Source organism: Triturus cristatus, chromosome 9, assembly GCF_964204655.1.
Source record: "Triturus cristatus chromosome 9, aTriCri1.1, whole genome shotgun sequence".
NCBI lineage: Eukaryota > Metazoa > Chordata > Amphibia > Caudata > Salamandridae > Triturus > Triturus cristatus.
Genome location: NC_140592.1, coordinates 939751357 through 939773441, shown reverse-complemented (window position 1 = coordinate 939773441; position 22085 = coordinate 939751357). Strand labels below are relative to the sequence as shown.

Sequence of the window (22085 nt, the reverse complement as noted above, 5' to 3'; positions counted from 1 at the left end):
TGAGGTGTCTGTTAATGATTTTCTCTAGGACCATAGCCGTGAATGGTAGCAGGGATATTGCTCTGTAGTTGACAATCGTATATGGGTTACCAGAGTTTCCTCAGCAATGGGAGGGCAGGTGGATGTTTCCAAGCATCTGGGAAGGTCGCGGAGGAGGCATTAAAAAATGGATGTGACCATGGCACTGATGGGCTGCAGTTCTCTGGAGTAGGTGTGGTGAGGCAGGAGTCCGAGGGACTCCTGAGTGGATGGACTTCGTGGTGGCAGTGGTTTCTTCTGGGATGATGACAGGCCATATGAATAGCATTAGTTTTTTGGGTAAGATTGGGAGGTGTTTGGCGAGGTCTGTTGTGTGCGGTTGTGCACTGAAGTTGCAGTAAATTGCAATGCTTTTGTTGCTGAAGAGTTGATAGAGCTTATTGCAGAGGTCCTGTGAGGGGATGATGGAGTTGAAGGTGGCCAATGGTGAATTCTTTCACAATGGCAAACATTTCTTTGCTTCTGTTGGTGCTGGAATCGATGTGCTTCACCAGAGTGGCGTTTTTAGTGGTCCGGATCATTTGATGGCAGCTTTTTAGGTCGGATGTGAACGTGCTACTGTTGGCATTGTCCTAGTTCATTTTCAATTTGCACTCCACTTGTTTGCAGTGGGGTTTCAAAGTCTGAGTTTCTCTGTGTACCAACTGGCCTGGATCTTGTGCTTGAAGGGGGGCTAGGGAGTTGGCACAGCAGGTGATCCAATTGTTAAAATTCTTGATGGCTTTGGGGAGGCTGTTGTGTACGGGTTGGTGGGTGTTGAGAGCGGTGTTCCAGTCCTTGCCAGTGATGAATAATGTACACCATCACAAATTAGGAGCATGTGCCTAAGTAATGGAAATTCAAGCAGAAACAATGTTCACAAGGAACTCATTTGAACCAATTGATAAGATTTTTTGCAAGGAGTAATATATCTTACATGATTTAAACAAAGACAACACAAATGAAAACTCAAACCATAATTGAATTAGGCCTATCACTTTTGTAGCAAAGGTTTTGTAGAAACCCACAGAACAACTTTTTTTTAGCTGTACCCACTTCAGCCAAACTGTGTGTAATTTTTTTTGCAAAGACAGTATTTCAAGTCAGACAAGAGACATACATTTTTTTGTGTATTTATTTACATTTTATACATTTCCACATTTTGACGTGACTTTGTGACCCCAGTGAAGTGACTATACCTAAAGCAGTGCAATATACGTAGTGCTAATGAAGAAAGATAGCAATGGTTATTGGTAATTGAAGGGGAGTCTTTTGGAGATCTAATACAATCAATACTTGATAAGTAACTCCTAGTTTGCTCGGGCTCTCCCTATATAGTTGACGACGTTTCGACCCTCTCTTGATACGGGGTCTCTTCAGGACGGGGATTCTCGGGACTGGAAGTAAGACATCATTTTAATATGAGTGAGAAGGAAATTCAGTCTATGGGGTGTGGGTGATAGGGGCAAACTTGCTTACCCAGCAGCCCTATTTAAGTGCCCGAGGTGAGGAACCAATGTTCCTAGTACAGTTCAGAGTACTTCTTGGTAATATCCATGGTATATGGTTCCTGTCGAGGACAGAGGTACGGGTGAATAAAAACACCAGAATTGGTGTATGTATTGGCGCAAGTGAAAGAGGTGCTCATGGGAAGGCTTACCCTGTTGAAGAATATGCTATGTATGGCTTCAGGCAGTATTCACAGGAACTCAAGGTTACCGTAGGTCCTAGTCAGTAAAGGGGGCTTTAATCTGTGGTATAATGGTAAATGTTAACCTCACCCAAGAATAGAGAATAGGAATATTAACTAAATACAGTGGTCGGTGACCCTACTCACCAATTTAAGGCAGTGAGTGAGTATTTCAATTATTGAAGACCTTGCCGCCACGGTCTATAAGTACAGTGACAGTCAGCATCCAACGCGGTGAATGAGAACGTTAATTATTCAACATATTGCTGTTACAGGTCTGTAAATAATAATAACAGTATAAATTAGGCCGGTGGAATTAATTAATTATCAGGCACAGTAGAGTAAAGCTATAAGGATGGCTTACGAAAATTAGCCGGACGACGACCACTCTCCTTGATGCTCAGTAAGAAAGACGCGATCGGCTTGTTGCCGAGTCTTATCTGCTCCCAAGGCGGCGGCCATTAATGAATGGATGCTACTCGTGGTTAATGAGGCCCTTTCAATAGTAGAGCAATAGTGTATCACCTCAACAGGAGGATGATTGGGGAATTGTCTACATTTCAGCACCGACTTTTACCTACAGTGCAGATTAAGAGAAGGTCCCATTCCTTGATTTGCAAATACGCAATCGAAGTAACCAACTGATTGTGAGTCTTTACCGGAAACTGACTGAACAGAATACTCTGCTGCAGTACAAAAGTTTCCACCCCAGAGCGCTGAAGGATGGATTGCAATATGGGCAGTTCCTAAGATTGAGAAGTAACTGCACGGAAAAAGAAGATTTCTTTAAAGAGGCTTATATTCTGCAACAAACTACGGGAGAGAGGATACCCAAAACAACTTATAAAAACATCTATGAAGAGGGCGTGGTATAACCCGCGTGAGGAAATACTGATGAGCAGACCCAAAAAACAGTAACAGAAATGAATGTGACACCACTTTCTGCCCTCTGAGTACACAAGTAGCAAAAATCATTAAGAGACATTGGCCTACACTGAACACACTCAGCACCTGTCAGGAGATACCAATGTTCTCTTACAGGAAAGGCAAGAATATTTAAGACCATATGGTGCACTCTGATACCAGCGTTCTGAAATCAAAAACCACTATTAACGAAGTTTGGTCACTCCCACCTGTCACAGGCCACTTTAAGTGTGGAAGTTGTATAGCCTGTCAACATACATTCAACACAATTATTTTTACGCATGGTGATGTAAAATGGATGTTACATGACCTTACAAACTGTGCCACCACAACTGTGATCTACTGCATCTGGTGCCCTTGCGACCTCATATACATAGGGCAAACCACGCAACCAGTCAAGACGATGATTCGCCAGCACAGAAGCATGTTACTATGTCTAGTGGAAAACGCTCCCCTGGTGCAACATTATAAGGACAAATCAAACACTGCAGATGAGATACGCTGGCAGGTCATTAAAAAGGCACACACACCTCCCAGAGGGGGCAACATTTCATTTATTCTGCAATCATGGGAGTGCAAATGGATTGACAAATGTGACTCAATTAGAAAGGGACTAAACAGTCTGGAAGAGTGGCACAAATTCATCAACCTAATCTAACCCTTTAGATCTCAGTGGTCCATTTCACCCTTCCCTGAATATGAGGTAGCGACCAACAGCACACACCCGCCTAGATATGCAAACTTGATACACACAAGAATCACAGTAGTCGAACAACCTGTGTCTTATTGTTAGGAGTGACTATATGCATACCCCTCCATACATATAAGCCTGATACACTTATCATAAATGCACCAGTGTCAGGTTGCCTTATTATCAAACATGATGGAAAATATGTTTAATGACGTTGTGATATTATCAATGTAACCATCATTGATTTATACAAATACACATATTAATGTTATCATCATTGTACTATATATACTGTTATTAATGCAATGAACAGAATATCCTAAGCCGAGTCATACCAGGGGGCTATTACAACAGGGTGTCAGCGTTACTCTCACACAGGGCTGCCAATTTTTGATGGCTTTATCTGAATGCCTTATAGGACATGTTTATGATGATTGCTAAATGTTTTTGACAATATAATAGGTTTTAGCCAAAGGAGGGGTGGTCTGTTCCTATTTCTAACCATTCCTCTAGCCATGAGCATAGAATGTTTAATTGATCGACGGCTGTGCTATCAGCTCTATGGCACCAGTGCCCAATGTGCATTAATGTACATATAGTGTAAGATCTGCTTTGTTGTGTAACACTATCATGAAATGTCACTGTTTTTTGTGAGAAATATAGACCGAGTCCCCAATCATTCCCCTGTGAGGGGATATATTATGATGACTGCGTCATTACTTCTACATCACTAGTGCCCAATGCGCGGTAGTGTACATATTGTGTTATAACCATATCACAAATTGCCACGGGTATTGGAGAAATGTAAACAATTCCCCAATCATCCACCTCTTGAGGTGATAAACTATCGCTCTCCTATTGAAAGAGCCTCATTAACCACGAGTGGCATCCATTCATTAATGGCTGCCGTCTTGGGAGCAAATGAGACTCGGCAACTCGGCGAGCACACAGTGCATGCGCTGCTCAGCTGTGGCTCCGCACGCATGCGTATCGGCGGCAGGTATTTTTACTCACCAGCCGACCGTGTCATTCTTACTGAGCATCAACGAAAGCTGTTCCCGTACGGTTAATTTTGGTAAGCCATCCTTATAGCTTTCCCCTACTGTGCCTGATTATTAATTAAGTCCGCCAGCCAGTCTCATTCGCCGCATTGGATACTGACTGCCGCTGTACTTATAGACCGTGGTGGCAAGATCTACAATAATTGAAATACTCACTCACCGCCTGAAATTGGTGAGTAGGGTCACTGACCACTGTATTAAGTTAATATTCCGATGCTGTATTCTTAGGTGAGGTTAACACTTACCATTACACCACAGATTAAATCCCTTTTTACTGACTAGGAACTACGGTAACCTTGAGTTACTGTGAATACTGCCTGAAGCCATACAGAACGTATTCTTCATCAGGGTAAGCCTTCCCATGAGCACCTCTTTCACTTCCGCCAATACATACACCAATTCTGGTGTTTTTATTCACTCCTAACTCTGTCCTTGACAGAAACCATATACCATGGATATTACCAAGAAGTACTCTGAACTGTACTAGGAAGATTGGTTCCTCAACTTGGGTACCAAAATAGTGTTGCTGGGTAAGCAAGTTCGCCCCTATCACCCACACACCACAGAATGAATTTCCTTCTCACTCTTATTAAAACTATGTCTTACTTCTAGTCCCCAGAATCCCCGTCCTGAAGAGACCCCGTATCACGAGAGGGTCGAAATGTCATTGACAACTGTAAAGGGAGAGCCAGAGTAAACTAGGAGTTACTTAGCAAGAATTGATTGTATTAGATCTCCAAAAGATTCCTCTTTAATTAACAATATCCGTCGCCTTCTTTCTTCATTAGCACTACGTATATTGCACTGCTTTGGTTATGGTCACTTTACTGGGGTCACAAAGTCACGTCAAAATGTGGAAATGTACATCATGTAAATGCACCAAAAAAATGATGTCTCTTGTCTGACTTGAAATACTGTCTTTGCAGAATAAATTACACTCAATTCGGCTGAAGAGGGAACAGCTAAAAAAAGTTGTTCTGTGGGTTTATACAAAAAGTTTGCTACAAAAGTGATAGGCCCTTTTCAATTATGGTTTGATTTTTCATTTGTGTTGTCTTTGTTTAAATCATGCAAGATATTTTACTCCTCGCAAAAAATCTTATCAATTGGTTTAAATGAGTTCTCTGTGAACATTGTTTCTGCTTGAATAGCAATACCCAGTTTGCAAGAACATATCAGTCGCTCTTATTTTTTGTGATTAAGTCATGGAAATATCTGCAGCTATGACAGTGAATTAGCATTCCAGTGTAAAATATGCACATGTTAACGTGCCAAAACACACTTTTTTCTGCCTTTTACAGTGAAAATTATCACCACATGTAGGCAAGGCTAAAGCTCATGCTGGCATATCATCTTGATCTCGTAGGGCACTGTTGGGTCCCGCTATTCCCTAGCAATGTTCCTTTTCACAATCATGAGCCACAGAAAACAATTAGAAGTTAATATTTGGGCAGGTCGACATCACTTGGGATTCCTAGGATGGCAACCTTGGTTTTCAGTAGGTACATAGTGTCTAGTATTGCAGAAGGTTCCCTGACTATATCGCTTGAGTCAGTCTGAAGAACCCTAAAGTCCTTGATCATAAGTAGGAATGTGTATTCTTGTTCATTGCATTTTAAGCTAGCCTCATTCATAGCCAAGCCCATCTTGTGTAACCTGCATGTGCAATGTTTGGGTGTATGTTATACTTTCAATTGAATAAGGTGGAATCGTGTTCTTACCGCCACCTCCCTATGATGCGTCAATGCAGCCTCCCAGTCCATATCTTCAGGGAGACCCAAGTATTTTCCCACAAGTCCTTCAGTCCCCTGAGTCTGTGTAGATAGTCAGTTGCATTGTTAGCCACGGTCTTATAAATGGTCGAGATCGCTCTGCTAGTGTGCTCCTCTGTTAAACCTCTCTACTCTAGGGGGAGCTGCATCTAGGACAACTGGACAATTTGTGGAGTAAGGTACCAAGGGATGGTGCAACTGTAAGTTCCTAAATTCTTGAAAAAGAGCAAGGTCACGTTCTTCTTATAGTTGGGAGAATGCTGTCATCCCTCCCATCGCTAATATGTCTCCTCCTGTGGTTATACAGATGCCATCTATTCAGCAAAACCCTCTTAACTGAAGAAATTCTTTCATTATGGTAGCCAATCATAATGGGGCTGCCTGTGTACATTTTCCCTTACATGCTGTGAAAATTATTGCTTTACTCTAAGCTTCTAATATTGCTCATGAATGTGCCCACGGATGTAGGTAAGTCCCATGTCCACTGCCAGTCTGGCTAGGTGGATCAAGCGGTGCCCCCCTGAGAAATACACCCAGTTGTTTAGTTTTTGGATTTGGGAAGCCCAGAAGTACGACCTCACATTAGAGAGCAGAATACCCCCTGCTTATATAGGATCTCCCCCGACAATATTGTGAAATGTATTTTTGACCTTTTGAATGTGGTGCAGAGAAGCAGATACCGTGTAGGCTTCAGCCACAGTTTGGAATTTGATGCCTCATTGCGATGACATTGAAGTCAATGGAGAAGAACCACTGCTGAGAGGGTGATGTGGAAATATGATGCCTCGTGGTCGGGGTGAACAATGAAGATGATATTACACCTATATTCTTCGTAATATTTGTACTAAATTGATAACAGAATGTGTAATTTAAAAAAAAAATATTTTATAATTGAAAAATCTGCTAGATGAATGATCATCTGGGGATGGATTGCTCCTCTGGTGATTTCAACCTTCTTCTGGTTACCTGGCACCCTCACTATAGTTTTCCTCCACATGACTATAAATTGAAGTTGCCATTTGCTAGATATACTAAATACGCTTGCAGTCAAATGAAGCCATGGAAACACAGATGTTAACCAGGCAGATAGCCGCAGACTTGTCTGTCCCTATTATCATGTAACTAATGAACCAGACATGAACCCATGTGTATCTCCTGTTTATAGAAATATTCAATTGTAAGTCAATGTTGTATTGCTTCTGCTGTAGAGTAACTAGTACGGCTGTTGCTCTTAGCTCTTCATTACACTGAATTATTCACTTTTGAGAAATAGGTTAGTAGCAGCTGCATTATCTCCATGCACGAGTCCAGCTAGTACTTGTTAAGTTAAAAGGTAAATTGATGGTCCTCCTTGTGAGAAATAAAGTGGGCACCTTGAACCAGTCCAAACAACCCTTATTGATGATTAGGTTAAAGACAACATTTATAGAAAGCTATCCTAGTGGTAGCTGTGGAGAGCAGCCTTCAGGCTAAGTCTCAAAGGAATGTAAAACAGCTTGTTTTACCAGATCAGAACCTCCTGAATGACCAAAGGAAAGGAAAACCACACAAGTGTTATATAAAATATATGCATTTATTACTAAACACTCTCTACTAACCTCTGTATCAGATTAGAGCACCAGGCACACAATACTGAATCAATAGAACGACAGTGAATAGCACAATACACAGCGGGCTCCAGGGGGAGACCGAACCATATACTAAAAAAATGGTATAACAACAATGACTTCACTGAACACAGTGCCTAGAGCACGTAGAATCGCTGGGACCCCAAGGAACCACCCAAAGGAGTGACACAGGGAACCCACGGAGGCAGGGTGCAGTGTGAGAACACAGACGCGAGCTACGTACAACTCTATGGGAAAGTCGCGGTCGGAAAATTACAGTTTAAGGACACTTCGGAGAGGACTTCAAGCAAACCCTTTGGAACATAGAAGGTTCTAAGGCCAGAACCCTTGTGAGTACCGAGGTACCAGTGTTACCTATCCCAGAGGAGCCAAGTGCATAGGGGTCAAATGGTGTCAGAAACCCTTGTTGTTTTCAATGGCGTGATGCAAAGAAGTGCTGCTGACGGGAAGATGAAAAGTGTTCGGTGGAATCCAAGCCTGGATCCGAGGTGAGAAGAACCTGAAAGCAGAGGGGACAGAGTCTGGGTCACTTCAGGATGACCAGGGGCTCAGTAGACGAATGCCCACCGATGTCGGGTGCTTCAGGTGAGAAGATAGGATGCTTGACTCTGCAGCCACGGGGAACAGGAGACGTCGACGACAACCAAAGTCCGGAGCTAAGCTGTCCCACGAAGGATGTCGAGTGCTGGGGTTCAGTGTCCGGAGTGAACACCAACAAGCCTTGGCAACGGCAACCCACGCGGGCAGAGGAAACAAATTACGGTGAGGACCAACAAGGTCCTGGAGACTCTCCAAGCTACGGGGAATCAGGGCACGTCTGGAGCAACCAGGGAAGCCCAAGGAATTTCAAAGTTACCTTCACAGGGACCCAGAGGCCAACAGACAAGGGATCGTGAAGGGACCTCAAGCTGAATCACAAAATACCAGCCCACGGAACACTTATGGAGTGTAGGCTGGAAATCTTCGGTGGAAATAATGCTCGGGGTCAGGACTACACGTAGCCCAAAGCACAGCCTCAGGGATCGCCAAAAAGCATATGCTGCTGCAAAAGTACACGGTGCACAGGGGTTCGGGTTACACGGTCCCCACGAGGAATACTGGTCTCAGGATTGCTGAGAGAGCAGATCTACCTCAGAGATGCTTGGGAACCCACCTCCTGTGTTGCAGAAATCTTCGGGGTCCTCAGGAGCTCGGGAGATGCAAACCGGTTGGATGCGTTAAGGTGCCTGCTGCTGCAGGGGAGTAACTCCTTTACTCCAAGGGAGATTCTTCTGTCGTCCAGCGAAGTGTAGACTGTCGAAGTACATGGTTTCTGCTTGCAGAGTTTAGTCCAGGTAAAATCTACAGTCCTGTAGTCAGGGTTCCTACTTTATATCCAAGGAAGGGGTTAAACAAACTCTGGAGACCAACCTATGGGAGTGTCAGGACAGAGGGGTGGGTACACCCACGTCCTTTGTTTAGTTTCACACCAGAGCAGGAGCAAATGGCTCCTGCAACCGGTTTGAGCTAGACTATGCACAGGGACACCAAATGTGCCCCCAGTGCACTTTCTGGCACTCTCAGAGTGCATCCAGCCAGCCCCAATACACTAAAGCCTGTCTGGGAGGTGGTCACACCTCCCGGTGACAGGAAATCTATTGTCAGGCCTTCCTCTGCTCGAGCTTGGCTCAGCAGCAGGAGAGCAGACTTGTGTCTGTGGCTGGCACCATCCATTTTGTGATGTCCAAGTCTGGAAAACTGGTACCGGGTGTACCGGTGTTTCACATAAGTCCCTCTAGAAGGATGGAATCATACCTCCCCTGCCAGTTACTGGCGGAAAGGTATGATTCCAAGGTGTTTGACACCAAACACGACATGTTTCTAAGCAGCCGTTTTAAAGTTAGCATTTACCACGAGGTTATAATGCACTTATATATATATGGTTGGCTGCATCACAGACAACCCCGGAAAATAGGTTCTGAAGGCTGCAGAGGGGCTCTGCTCATGCAGGGGCACCCTCTCACATAAAACCCAGCACCCTGCCTTCAGGATTGATAAGGCATGCCATAGGGGTGACTGATTTAGAATAGAATAGAATAGATATAAGTAACCTATATCTAAGTAAGGGGTGCATGTACCACCTTACACAGGCTGCAATAGCAGACCTGTGATGCCATTTTGAATGGTCTCTCAGGGGTTGCACAATACATGCTGCAGTCCCTGGGAGACCTCTGGGGTACCTATGCCCTGGGTACAAGGTGTACCATATACTAGGGACTGATAAGGGTACCCAAGTATCCAATCTGGATTGTACCTAGAGTACATGCAATTAATAAAGAGGAGAAAGCAGACAGAGGGGTCCTGAATAGCAGGATCCTAGTCAGTCTAAGTCAAAAACAGTGATACATCAGCAAAAAGTGGGGTAACCATAAGAAGCAGATCCTACTCTCCTGCACTCCTCATAATTCTGATAGTTTCAGAAGTAAGGACATGTAAGGTCTTAATAGATTATGTTCTATATACATATTGTCACATTGTTACAAATTATTAACCAAAATAACGTATGGCCTATAGATTCAGTGTAGACAAGAAGCCTCTTCTTTTCGATGTTCTCAATCATTCTGGATTTTATGACTGTGGTTTTGGTAGTTCCATTGGTTTTATTTCTCTCAATTTAGAAACAGCCAATGACAGGTTTCTGTGGATAGTGCATCTCATGCTCGACTTACATATGTGATCGTTATAAGAGTAGGGAAGCTGTCTCACTACAATGTCACCTATTCACATCCAGTGTCTCCACCACCTTAAGAAGCACTAAAAACCTCTTCACAGCTTTCAAATCATGTGACCATACGGGATCTGGCACCAGTGTATCAGTACATGCCTAAGGCTACAGTCTGGCCTCAGCAATATGGCTCTGGGAACTATAGCGCATCCCTCCTGAAGTCTGCTGAGTTTGAAAGTGGTGCTTTCCTGGCTTCAAAGTCCTCTCCATAGCCCTGAAGAACCTCATAACCTAAAACGTGTGTTTGTAAAGCGCACGTTTACCCAAGGGTATCTTGGCTGAATAGCAGATGTTTATTGTTACCCAACTCAATGGTACTCATTTTATTGACCTCAGAAGGATTGAAAGGCCGAGTGGACCCGTCAGGATTTGAACATGTGACCATGTGATCGAACACAGACCCCTACACTGCAGGCATTAGTCCCCTAGGCCACCAGAACTGGCTAACCTCACACTTTCCTGATCCACTGAAGGCTTTCTATAGTGCTCTTTCCGGCTTGCATGTAAAACTTTGTTCCCTTGTTTGTTCCATCTTTCCTTCTCACCTTCTGTCCTACCTGAATGGTTTCCATCTTTTCCCTTTTCTGAGGTTGTCCTTCTTCAGGGCCAGGCTGGGAATCAAAAGCAGCCTTGACAAAAATGTTTCAACCTAACTTTCTTTCTAATCTCGCTTTCTTTCGCTCTCTGTCTGTCGTGCCTACTGTCACAAACGTCAGGAAGCTGGACAGAGAAGCGGCAGCACTCCTCCTTCAAAAATCGGCCTCCAATGGCTGCAGGCCCCCAGGGAAATGCCCAGTGGAATAAATGGCTAATCCAGCCCTGTACTTTTATTTTCAACAAGTCTGAATCATCATCTACAGTATTACTTCCGGAGAATTTCTGTGTGTGTACCATAAGAGCCTGCTACTTTGTGTAGTTTCCATCAATCAGTGCTTAACTTGTAAAAGTATAAGTGGTGGGGTCCAAGGGTTTGCTCATAAGCCCTTGGCAGGCACTATTGCATGTTGGGGGGGCCGAATAACAAGGCTGCATAGTTTTGAATTCACCCCATGCCTCTTTAATCCACCACCACACACTAGCCACCTCTTTATCTCACTCCTTGATGTGCCTTGTCATCCCCGCGTTCTTCCTATGTCAGTGTTATCCCGTCTTTCTCTTTCTCAGTCGTTCCTCTTTTGTGTTTATCTTTCTTTTGTTCTGGATCAGACTGTACAGGGAAAATAAGTGCCAGTCCCCAGAATATGAGTGCCCTGTGGGCCACACCTGCAACCACCAGCTCTAATTAAGCGCTGCCATTGGTACAGTGCTCAATCTCTATACTTGTGTAGGATACGTGACCATGTAACATGGGCACACACTTACAACAATCCTTTATAGGAGTTTTGGCAATGATCTGAGAAGACGTGATCCAGTGGTTCTCTGAAGTTTAAGACTCTTAAATCAACCGCCACACTATTATACATTAATTAATGCTTCTTGGCTTATTATGTCAAAACTTGTAACAGATGGGAATGTTATCAAACAGGTGGGAACCTCAGGCTTAACGATAATGTGAGACAAAATCCTTACTCAGAACACCAGGAAACGAGGAGTGGCAAGGGGTACGGACATGAGTGGCCACTCATCACCCACCACCAGAATACGCCGCATTGCAGCACCGGAAAAACATGCACCCCCCTGAATTGATCCTGCTGTTCCAAGTTGCATTAATCCAGTCCTCCCAAATGCAACTACCAATGTCACATCCATAAGCCCCTTGAGTACCACACTTTAAGTATGTTGCAATTGCCTATTTTGTTCATATACTGTTGTGTTGGGCTACTGTTGTGTTGAGCATTAAGAGCTGGCAGTAGGATGAGGTGATTCAAGTATACGGTAATAATGCTGCATTGGTAAACGTATGTGCAGTTAGTTTGAATGCCATTGTTGGTACATTTTTTAAATGAAAATGTTTGAAATGTATGTAGCGTGTAAATCAGCATTAGTGCACAGTCCTGGGCTTCTAAACAGTTTTTTGAAGAGTGCAATTGTCCCAAGATGCTTGCACAGGTGTCACAGATCTTTGCTCCAAAAGGGATGATTTCAGACCAATCCAAAATGAGCTTCAAAGAGCCAATGTATCTCCTCGGGAGTGCCTCTTAAACCACGTGATACAAATGGGTGTAATGTGATTGGCTACATGCCTGGCTGCGGGGTCAGGTGCTCTTGGCCTGGCTTCCATACCTTTCCAATACTGTGATCCTGGCCAAGCCGTCATGGCCTCGAGTTAAGACTTTAGCAGTGCTTAATTTGTTTTAAAAAAAACAAAAAATAAAGTGCGAGGGCTTTAGTCTAAAGGTCACTGCAGCTTGCACCACAGATTGCCCTGTTATACTGCCAATGATAGTAACAACACAACTACTAACCATCACACATCTACAGGTGTGACAATTCGGACTATTCCAAGCCCCAAAGCTATAAGAATGGTTTGGGCTGCATGTAATAGTCATTTTTAATGTATATTGAATTAATAATTAATCGTTGTTGCAGTTATCCTTAAATGATTCAGACAGCGCCACCTTGTGTCAGACTGTCTCAAGTGTTGGTGTCGACAATTAAGTACCAGTGGCAAGCACCGGAAACCACCGGCTCAAATTAAGCTCTGGATTTTGGCAGAATTAACACCATCGCTAAAAAGAAACAGCCATGACATCCCAATTACACCATGGAACAGCAGGAGGAACTATTGAGTTCAAACTTGGAAGTGGCAAAACCATGCATTCGCCCAGGTGTTGTTCATTAGCTACTGCACACTGATGTCACAGCTTTGGCCTGTCAGCTTGACATGCAATGATTCTGAAGGAAGGGGCTGGATGTACCAGCACAGACACTAATCACAGAACCTCGATGGTGCCACGAAGAGGGAATGATCTTACAGAATAGTGAGTGGGGGCAGAAATCCCTGTCTGGTGGAAACCCACAGCTACGAACACGCAGGAAACTCCCACCAAGAAGTCTGAGCATAGGCGCTGAAAATAGGGGTGCTGCAGCACCACCAAAATACCCATGCTGAAGTTCAGGAGGTGAATTGGCAATACAGATGCCTTCATATTTTGTTTTCATTTGTCACATCCGCTGTGGTTCAAATACAGAGGTCAAATGTCATGTTATGTCTTATGTCAAATTGATGCTTATTCATTGGAGTTTTATGTTTTCTTTCTCTGACCTCAAAGTGTCCGAATTTTGTAAAATGAACGATGTGACAATCTTGCTGGGGTACAGAGAGTGTGAAAAGAAATGCCGTAGGGTGTACATTTAACACACAATAAAACATAAATGTAAACATCTGTAAATGAACTTAGATTATTCAGAATACATGAGCAGTTAGGAAAGAACACATGAATCACTTTTTTGTAATTCTAAAGCTTGATGGAAACAGATTTTAATACGATCAGAACAAATCAAGGCACTATATTTGGTATTGTACACATGATAAATATTTGTGAAACCCGATTTTCACACATTACCTTTTGTTTGAAAAATGGGTTTATCAGTAAAACTGCATGTCTGTGCAAATGTAGTGGATATTTCAATGGAAAATGTGCTGTCTGTAAACGACTGTGCACTACACTCGATGATGTAGTAATGCATGTGACAGTGCGCCCCAAAGTGCACCACATGCTTAGCACTCTCCAGCTGAATGGGGGGTCTCAAACTCTCAGTTTTGCTGGTAACGCAATCTGACAGTTTAATGTATAGTATAAATTATACAGTGGTAAATATTGTCCTTACATTTAATGAAAAAAGGGTGTGCTGTGTCCCTACAACTAGATTTAACCATATGATTGATTCAGAAATGAAGTCACTTGATATTAGTTTGCAGGTATGAGCTTAATATGAACACACTGTTTCTTCATCACTTTTCTCTTCGTGGTTTCTTCTCACTGCGTACGCAGAGCAACCTTTTCTTTCATGAAGTGTAATGACAATATTTGCTATTATAGAATAAATACTATACATTAAGTTGTCGTATTATGTTACCTGAAAGGCTGGCTGTTATTGTAATATTATTGCACGCTGCAATTTCCACTACTTAAATTTTATACTAAAGTGACATTTAATGTATCCAGCGATTTCCATTGCAAAATAAATAATTGTTTTTCTTAAATGAGTTCCAGATGAACCACTGTGTTGTTTAGACATTTTAAACAGGATCAATACTTTACAGATCTAAATAAAGGGCAGGTTAACATTCTTAAACTTAATATGAATCAATGGGAAATCACATCGCCCGTCCATCTGATACATTTTATAAGTACGCACTTAATGGTGATCTAATCTGAAATAATCAGATTGCTTTGACATGTGACAATCTTTGAATAGTGTTACAAATTTAACAAAGTTCAGCCTACAAAAGTAGCCAGTTGAATCCATTCACTGTTTTATTAAATATTACAAAAAAATATATAGAAAGGTTTCTTAAAAAAATCATTACATTCGGGTACTGTAAGCAAATTTGTTTTTTCTTAGCCCAAGGACTTCCTATTTTTTTCTACAGCTAACACATTTAACCCACTGCGTCCTGGCAGCAGGTTGAGTCTTTGTATGTTCCTCTTCTTCTTCAGCTCGCTTCCATTACTGTTTTTGCTTCTCATCGTTGAGCCACATGCGCAGTGCACCGACCACCTAGGTACGAGTTGATCATGAAGGACACCAGATGTTCCCGTGAGTATCTGGTGCATTCACATAGGGGATATTCCAAATCCAAGGCCGATCTGCACAACAGAGGAAGGAGCAACAGTCAAGAGCAATGCACTTTTATGGTATAGTTGGACAAGCACAACAGGCATTATATATAGTACATTAATGACATTATAGCACCGGTGACAAATTGAATCATTGCTTGCCGCCAAGACACTAGTTATTACAGCCCATTCTCTGCACTGCTTGTTTCTATCATTTGGGAGGACTGAATTATCCACTACCAGATTTGAGCTCAGGATCCGCTTGCAGGTTACCAGATCATCTCTTTAGAAGGAGCATCAACCCCACACCCCCAAGATACCTTCCCAAGTAGTCCCATCATTTATGACCCTACTTAATACAGTTCCGATGTGAGTGTTTACAAAAAAGCATTGTTGTCCCGCATTCAATACATACATCTTCATGTGGGGCTTGTCAGCAGTATTCCTCCTGCACGGCGACGGTGGCCACTAGGCGTCACCATGTCAATAAGACATTCAGCAATTGCAGGCGTGGTGAGCATCTTTCAGTGTTGACGCATTCTCAATACCAAGAATGGACAGCAGCATTTAGGGCGCGTGTGAATATGAGGCTTGATAAAACTACTGAAATGAGAACCCTAAAAAGCGCCACTTGGTGACGAGTGTGGATGGCAGTTCTAGTCTCGATTACAGTCATTCCAGGGATGTTAGTTTCCAGTCTTGTGTCCCTGTAATTCAATCCTTTCCAAATACAGCTCTTAAGTCTTTCCAGCACACACCTCCTACCAAGACCCACTTTCGTTGTCACTGTGCGTTGTTTGCATTCTTTACAAAATCTTTCACAGATTTGTTTTTTCATATCCCCACACTCTTTTGTCTCTTGATTCTTCTTCACACTCATTGTGATGTTCTTCTCAAATGCGTCCCACTGCTCTCCTCTCCTGTGCTCCTCAGCACTGCTGGGACAGGTAAGGTTTACAGTTTTGCTTCAGCAATATTTGAATTTGTCAGCAGTATTGGCCAGACCACATAAATAGATCGGTATCAGAAGTACCTGAATTTGTCAGTGGTATTGGCCAAACTGTGTAAACATATAAATTGTCAACGGCATTTAAATTTGTCCATGGTATTGCCCAGTGGTGTAGTCCTGACAACAACTTAAAGAGATTTGTATCGACTGTACTTGAACTTGTCAGTGGTATTGGCCAAACTAAGTAAACATACAAATTGTCAACGGCATTTAAATCTGTAGGTGGTATTTCCCAGTGGTGTAGTCCTGACAATGTAAAGAAAGTTGTTTCGACTGTACTTGAATTTGCCAGGGGTATTGGCCAGACCACTTAGAGATGTGTCAAGAGGATCTGGATATGTCAGTGGTATTGGCCAGGCCACATAAACAGATCTGTGTTGGAGGTACTTACATTTGTCTGCAGTAAAAGCAGAATTTGGCAAGTCAATTGGTAGTACAAAGATTTATACACTGAAATGCCATGGGAAACAATGAAAAATTCTTTACATAGTGAAACATGACGCTAAGATGAACCACTGTGCAATTTACTTCTGACACACTAAATATTCTTGCCATGATCAGAGGCAAGCACCGGGCCCACAGATGTCACCCAACAGAGGCCAACTGTTGGATCAGCTCGGTTCTGACGGAGGTGCATTTGAGCAGGAGTTGCGGCGGATGTGTGTCTGAAAAGGCCCCCTCCCCCAATGACCACACGCATGCTTCTTGTGTAATAGTGCATGTGCGAAGGTAAAAGAGATTTTTTGTAGCCCTTCCTCTTTGTCCTCACAGAGTTATGAGTACACACTGGGTCCTCCCACCTGGACTCTACACTCACTACACCTACCTGATATATATATATATATATAGTCTTGCCAGTCTTGCTCACTAATCTGTTTCTGTTGTCCGGCCTCTGTTGTCCAGGTCGCTCCTATTCCGGTCAACTGCAAAATTCATATGGAATCTACAACCCACACAACTATGATGTCTGCCTAAGGATTTTATTTTGTTGCCGCTACTAGCATTAGTGCTGGACACCTTTACATAGAGCTCATAACTGTCTCAGCGATTGTACTGGATAAAAGCGCTTCAGTGCGGAAAGCTCTCATTGTCTGATGGGACTGGCATCTCCGATGACTCAGTGTAGAGTACCCTTTTCAGATTTAATAGTAGCAATCTACAAAGCTGTTTGTGCAATGGTTCATCTAGAGCAAAGGGAGGGCTGTGTTCTAAAGTACTTGTCTGCCAGCTTCAAAGGAGGAAAGATTCTGCTGCACAAGGCACAGGTGTCTCTGCACCTGTCAACCTCCCAGTCAACCGTGGAAGGTTTCTTACAACCCCCGCGGGCGCCAGCCCTTTCAGTTGGCGCCAGTTCAGCCTTGAACTCTCTGGTCACGATACACAAGAGCTTTGGCTCAACTTTGCGCCACTAAATCACACACAAAGTGGTCTCTTATTGTAAATTCCATTTTCTGATAGGTCGAAATTTAAGTTTGTGAAGTGTTCTTCAGAGTGTCGACATCCTCATAATAAAGTAGAATTGGCGCAATCTCAACTTTAGGTTCAGGGGTGGACGTTCGACAACAGTAAACCACAATGGCTTGACTTTAGAAAAGTACGTTTTTTTTTCTCAAAAATGGTAATTTGGATGTTTGACAATCTGCTGTGAACACGTGATATGTTTCAATGCAACACAAATAAGAGGTATTATAACAATTAATGGATTTGTATGCTTCTAAATATGCAGGAAATATTATTTTGTGATCATGTAGGAGGATTTATGTTGGCACTGCAGCACCATAAGTACTATGCGTGCCAGAACTATAGAAGATATTCCAGCGATTTGGACTGTATGTAGATATTACCCCAGTGGCATCTGGCAGGGAATGAGGGGGAGGGTGGAGGAGCGAGGGAAGCGGGGTGATGGAGGGGAACAAAAGACTAACATTTTAAAAAATACCGCTTACCTCTCGTAGGCTGGCAGCATCTCTCCTCTGCTTCTTTGGAACCAGGAAGCAACCAGGTTCCCCATAGCCAATCACAACGCTGCAATGCAGTGTTGTGAGTTGCTCTGCTAAGCCAATTACAATGCTCCAATGCAGCGTTGTGATGGGTCTGAGCGATGTGGATTGGTACTCAGATGAGGACTGGGGGCCTGGGCATGTTTCCCCACCAGGCTGTGTAATGCAGCCTGGTGAGGAACCATGTTAGATTTTTTTGTCGTTTTGGTCTTGTTTTATTCAGATAAATATTTGCTATTTTTCTAAACTAGTGTGGACTCCTTTTGTAGTGTTTTCACTGTGTTATTGTGTGAGTGTGTACAAATACTTTACACATTGATTCTGAGATAAGCTTGACTGCGCGTGCCAAGCTACCAAGGGCAGGAGCAGGGGTTATCTTAGTTGTGTCTCCCTTACCCTGACTAGAGTAGGGGTCCCTATTTGTACAGGGTGCAAACAACTACCAACTAGAGACTCCATTTCTAACACACGCCATAAAAGCAACTATTTGGGAGCAGTTTTCCAACTTACATATGGGCTTTGTGAGTCAGGCCCTCTAACATTTTTCTCTTTTACCTTCGACTAATGCATGAGCTGCCAGCATGGATCCCAAATTATTTATCAGAAACCTAAACATAATCTTTGATGACCCTTAAGAGACAGCAAGGACTCTCCGTCATTCACTGTTACACTGGACATGAGCCCAGACCAACAACGTTTGGGTCTTCAGTAGGAATAAAAAGCAGGATGAAAAAATTGGGCCTCTCTGAAGGACGCATAGCTGTAACAAACAGGCTAATTAAGGAACCTCATAAGCGGCATGGCCTATGTAACACAAGGTATGGCCTTATATATGTGGACTAGAATGATATGCTGGAAATTTTTTTTAATGTAACCCAGAACTTGCTGTACAGAGAGAATATCTCAAATAATGATATATGGGGTTTCCTGTGTGGGGGTTGGAATCTTCAGCAGAGAGAATATTGGTATGGTGACACGTTCTCATTTCCCTTTCTTGCAAGCCCGTGTCTGGTCTAGGGCAGTGCACAACTTCCACAGTGTTGGCCTTGCTCTGTGACTAATCTGTAGGTTGCGGGATTAAATCCTCGTAAAATTGATAAAAGGGTTAATATGCCCCTTGCAGAGCACTGAGTGTAACCTGCATGTCACAGGTTCAAATTCTGGGAACAGCATTATAGGATTTGTGCTTTTGTTGCAGAGATCCTTGTTTAATGACCCAAGATTTTACTACACCCTTCCTTGCGTCAGACAAAGGGAGTGAAAAGTAGAATCTGGGAAAAATAACCGGATGTTTCTGTGGAAGTGACGTGCTACAGTCCTGCCAACTCACACGGTGCAACTGTGTGACAGTGATATCAGCTCCCTTTACACAATCACCCAGTGAGGAGCCAATATCACACGGTGGCATGGAAAATGAGCTGAAAACCACTGTAAACAGTTGATTTCCAACTCGTTTTCATAGGCTTTTAACTGCCGACCCCCATTAAAGTGTGTAAAAACATGCCAGGACATTGGCACCAGCCTCAGCAAGCTTTCTTTTCTTTGAAGGCAGGGGTTTGAGTCATTCCAAGTGTGCACACAGTGATTTTGAAAAAAGTTTTAGTTGGTAGACCTGGCACCTTACTGATGCACCCTTAAATACAGGAGTTACTTGCTCTAGAAGTACGAAGCAAAGCATTAGGAGAGTGTCCCTGGAAGGACCATGGCATTTTGAGAGATGCATATTCAACCTGCAAGTGAAGATACCAACCCTAGTAACAACTCAGTGGGGTATGCACCACCAGCATATGGGAATACTTTTGAATGCTTACAGCAAGAAGAGAGTGCTCATTTTTTGTTGTGTGCCACACAAATGTTCAGGATTGCAGGGTACTACTTTGTAACATCTGTATACAGCTTTCCTACATTTGTATGTTGCTTTCCTCCCCGATGAGGCATCAAGGTGCTTCTAGGTGATCAAGTGAGTGGTATGTGTAGCCGGAAGGGTACTGATTTGATGCGTAGCCTTTGCGTAGTATGTATGGTGTCCTGCATGATTTTCAGAGTTGTGTTCTCTCGGGACGGAAAGTGCTCTGTGTGGTAATGGATGTGAACACCCTTCCCGAGTGCCCAACTTTACTGATGTCTGGCTCCCTAATTCTGATTAGGAAAACACGGGTTATGTTTGTGCCCCATTACATAGGCCTGTTTCATGGATTGCAGTGTTGTTGGAGGGGCAGGGATCCCCAAATCGTTACCTTCATAGTGGTGGAAGGCTACCACCTTCACCAGGACTTAAGCAGCACAAGTGCGGTGGTGGCAGCATACCGTGTAGGAGTAAACAGATCCTTTTTAACCAGGGCTACTGAGGCCTAAAGGCTCACTCTCTGTACAGTTCTGCTGCTGTGTGCTCGAACTCCCCCCATGGCCTTTTATCAGTTTGGTTTGTAGTGCTGGGCAGCGCATGAGTGGTGTATTTGCGATGGGGTGTACGTGTGCCTGAAAAGTGTACAGTACAAGGATCAGACAGTACTAGGCAGTGTTCGCATGTGGAATGCATGTGTACTTGTGCTTGCAAATGGTACAATATTTGCAGCATGTAGTGCTGTGCAGTGCGTGCATGTTGAATGCATATGCTGGGTGTATGTGTGCCTGTAACTGGGACAGTATATGAAGGAAGTATTACTGTGCAGTCTGTGCTTGTCAAATGCATATGCTGGGTGCATGCACTGGATGTATGTGTGCCTATGAATGGTACAATACATGGGGGATACAGTGCTGTGCAGTGTGTGTATGCTTTATACATTCACTGGGTGCAAGTGTGCCTTTGAATGGTACATTACATGGAGGACTCTGGGTTCAATTTTGAAAGCATGAGGAAGTAGAGTAATGCTGGATTTGCGTATTGCTGCATTCCTGTAAGATGTGTGGGACACACACGGGGGGGGGATAGTTAGGTTCCCCGTTGTACTCTTCAAAGTGTGCTCTTTGATTCAGTGAAAGGTCACTAGGAAGGGACCTGGGCACTTCTCAGGAAGGAGATGGGGCTGATAAGAGAATCATAAGAAGTAGGGCTGGGGGCTTTGGGCTAACATTTTTATGTACATATCACTGTGGCTGACATCCAGGTGTGAATGCTAGTCACTCCAATGGTCTGTGTTGTGGGATAATGAGCTTTGGAGTCAGTTCTGCTGTGATTGACTGTTTTTCAAGAGGAAGAGAGAACAGAGTAGACACTTCTAAAGAAGCAGAACCCAAAAAAAAACATCAAAGACTCAGACCCTAAATATCATTTGGAGTCTGGAAATGGACTATTAGAAGGGGAAGTTTGAGAACCCCAAAATTGTCATCTGCCTTACAGCCAAATGGGCTGTGCGAGGAGGGGAAGCTCTGCAAGACCTCTGCCTGTGACCAGGACTTGAGGCGTCAAAGGCCTACTAGTCTCTCTGCTGAGTGGGGGGACATCACCAAGGGAATCCAAGACCACCTAGTCTGGAGCCCGGGGCACCAGTGCCTACCTGCTTGCCAAGACCAGTGTGCCCTGTGAGGAAAAAGAGAACGTTGGAGGGGGCAAGGTCCAATGGGGAGCCCTGTCAGGTGGACTCACTTTGTGAGGTGTGAAGTAATGACTGCTGCACGGGTCGTTGCCTGTGTGCAGGACAAAGTTGGCTACCCCCGTATGCCAGGAGACATTACCTGAACCATGTGCCGAACTGCGCCCTTTGGGTCAGAGCCCTGAGTAGTGCTGAAGTCAGCGACCTCAGATGCCAGGAGGAAGCCATAATAAAGACTGCCATGTGGAAAGGGCCGTGACATTGTGGAGTG

The 22085-nt window shown here is 43.6% G+C and overlaps 1 protein-coding gene across 5 annotated transcripts in view; it reads right to left on the bottom strand.

Annotated features, from left to right (window-relative positions):
• Window positions 1-14946: 14946 nt before the first annotated feature.
• TDP1 (tyrosyl-DNA phosphodiesterase 1) overlaps window positions 14947-22085 on the bottom strand; it is a 984975-nt gene continuing 977836 nt past the window's right edge. For 4 of the 5 annotated variants that reach the window (XM_085626518.1, XM_085626520.1, XM_085626519.1 and 1 more), the window contains one exon: window positions 14947-15302. In XM_085626518.1, the coding sequence (XP_085482644.1) occupies window positions 15229-15302 (74 nt within the window). In that variant the 3' untranslated portion in view covers window positions 14947-15228. Of the gene's footprint in view, window positions 15343-22085 lie in introns of all 5 variants that reach the window. The other variant, XM_085626517.1, reaches the window with a different exon arrangement.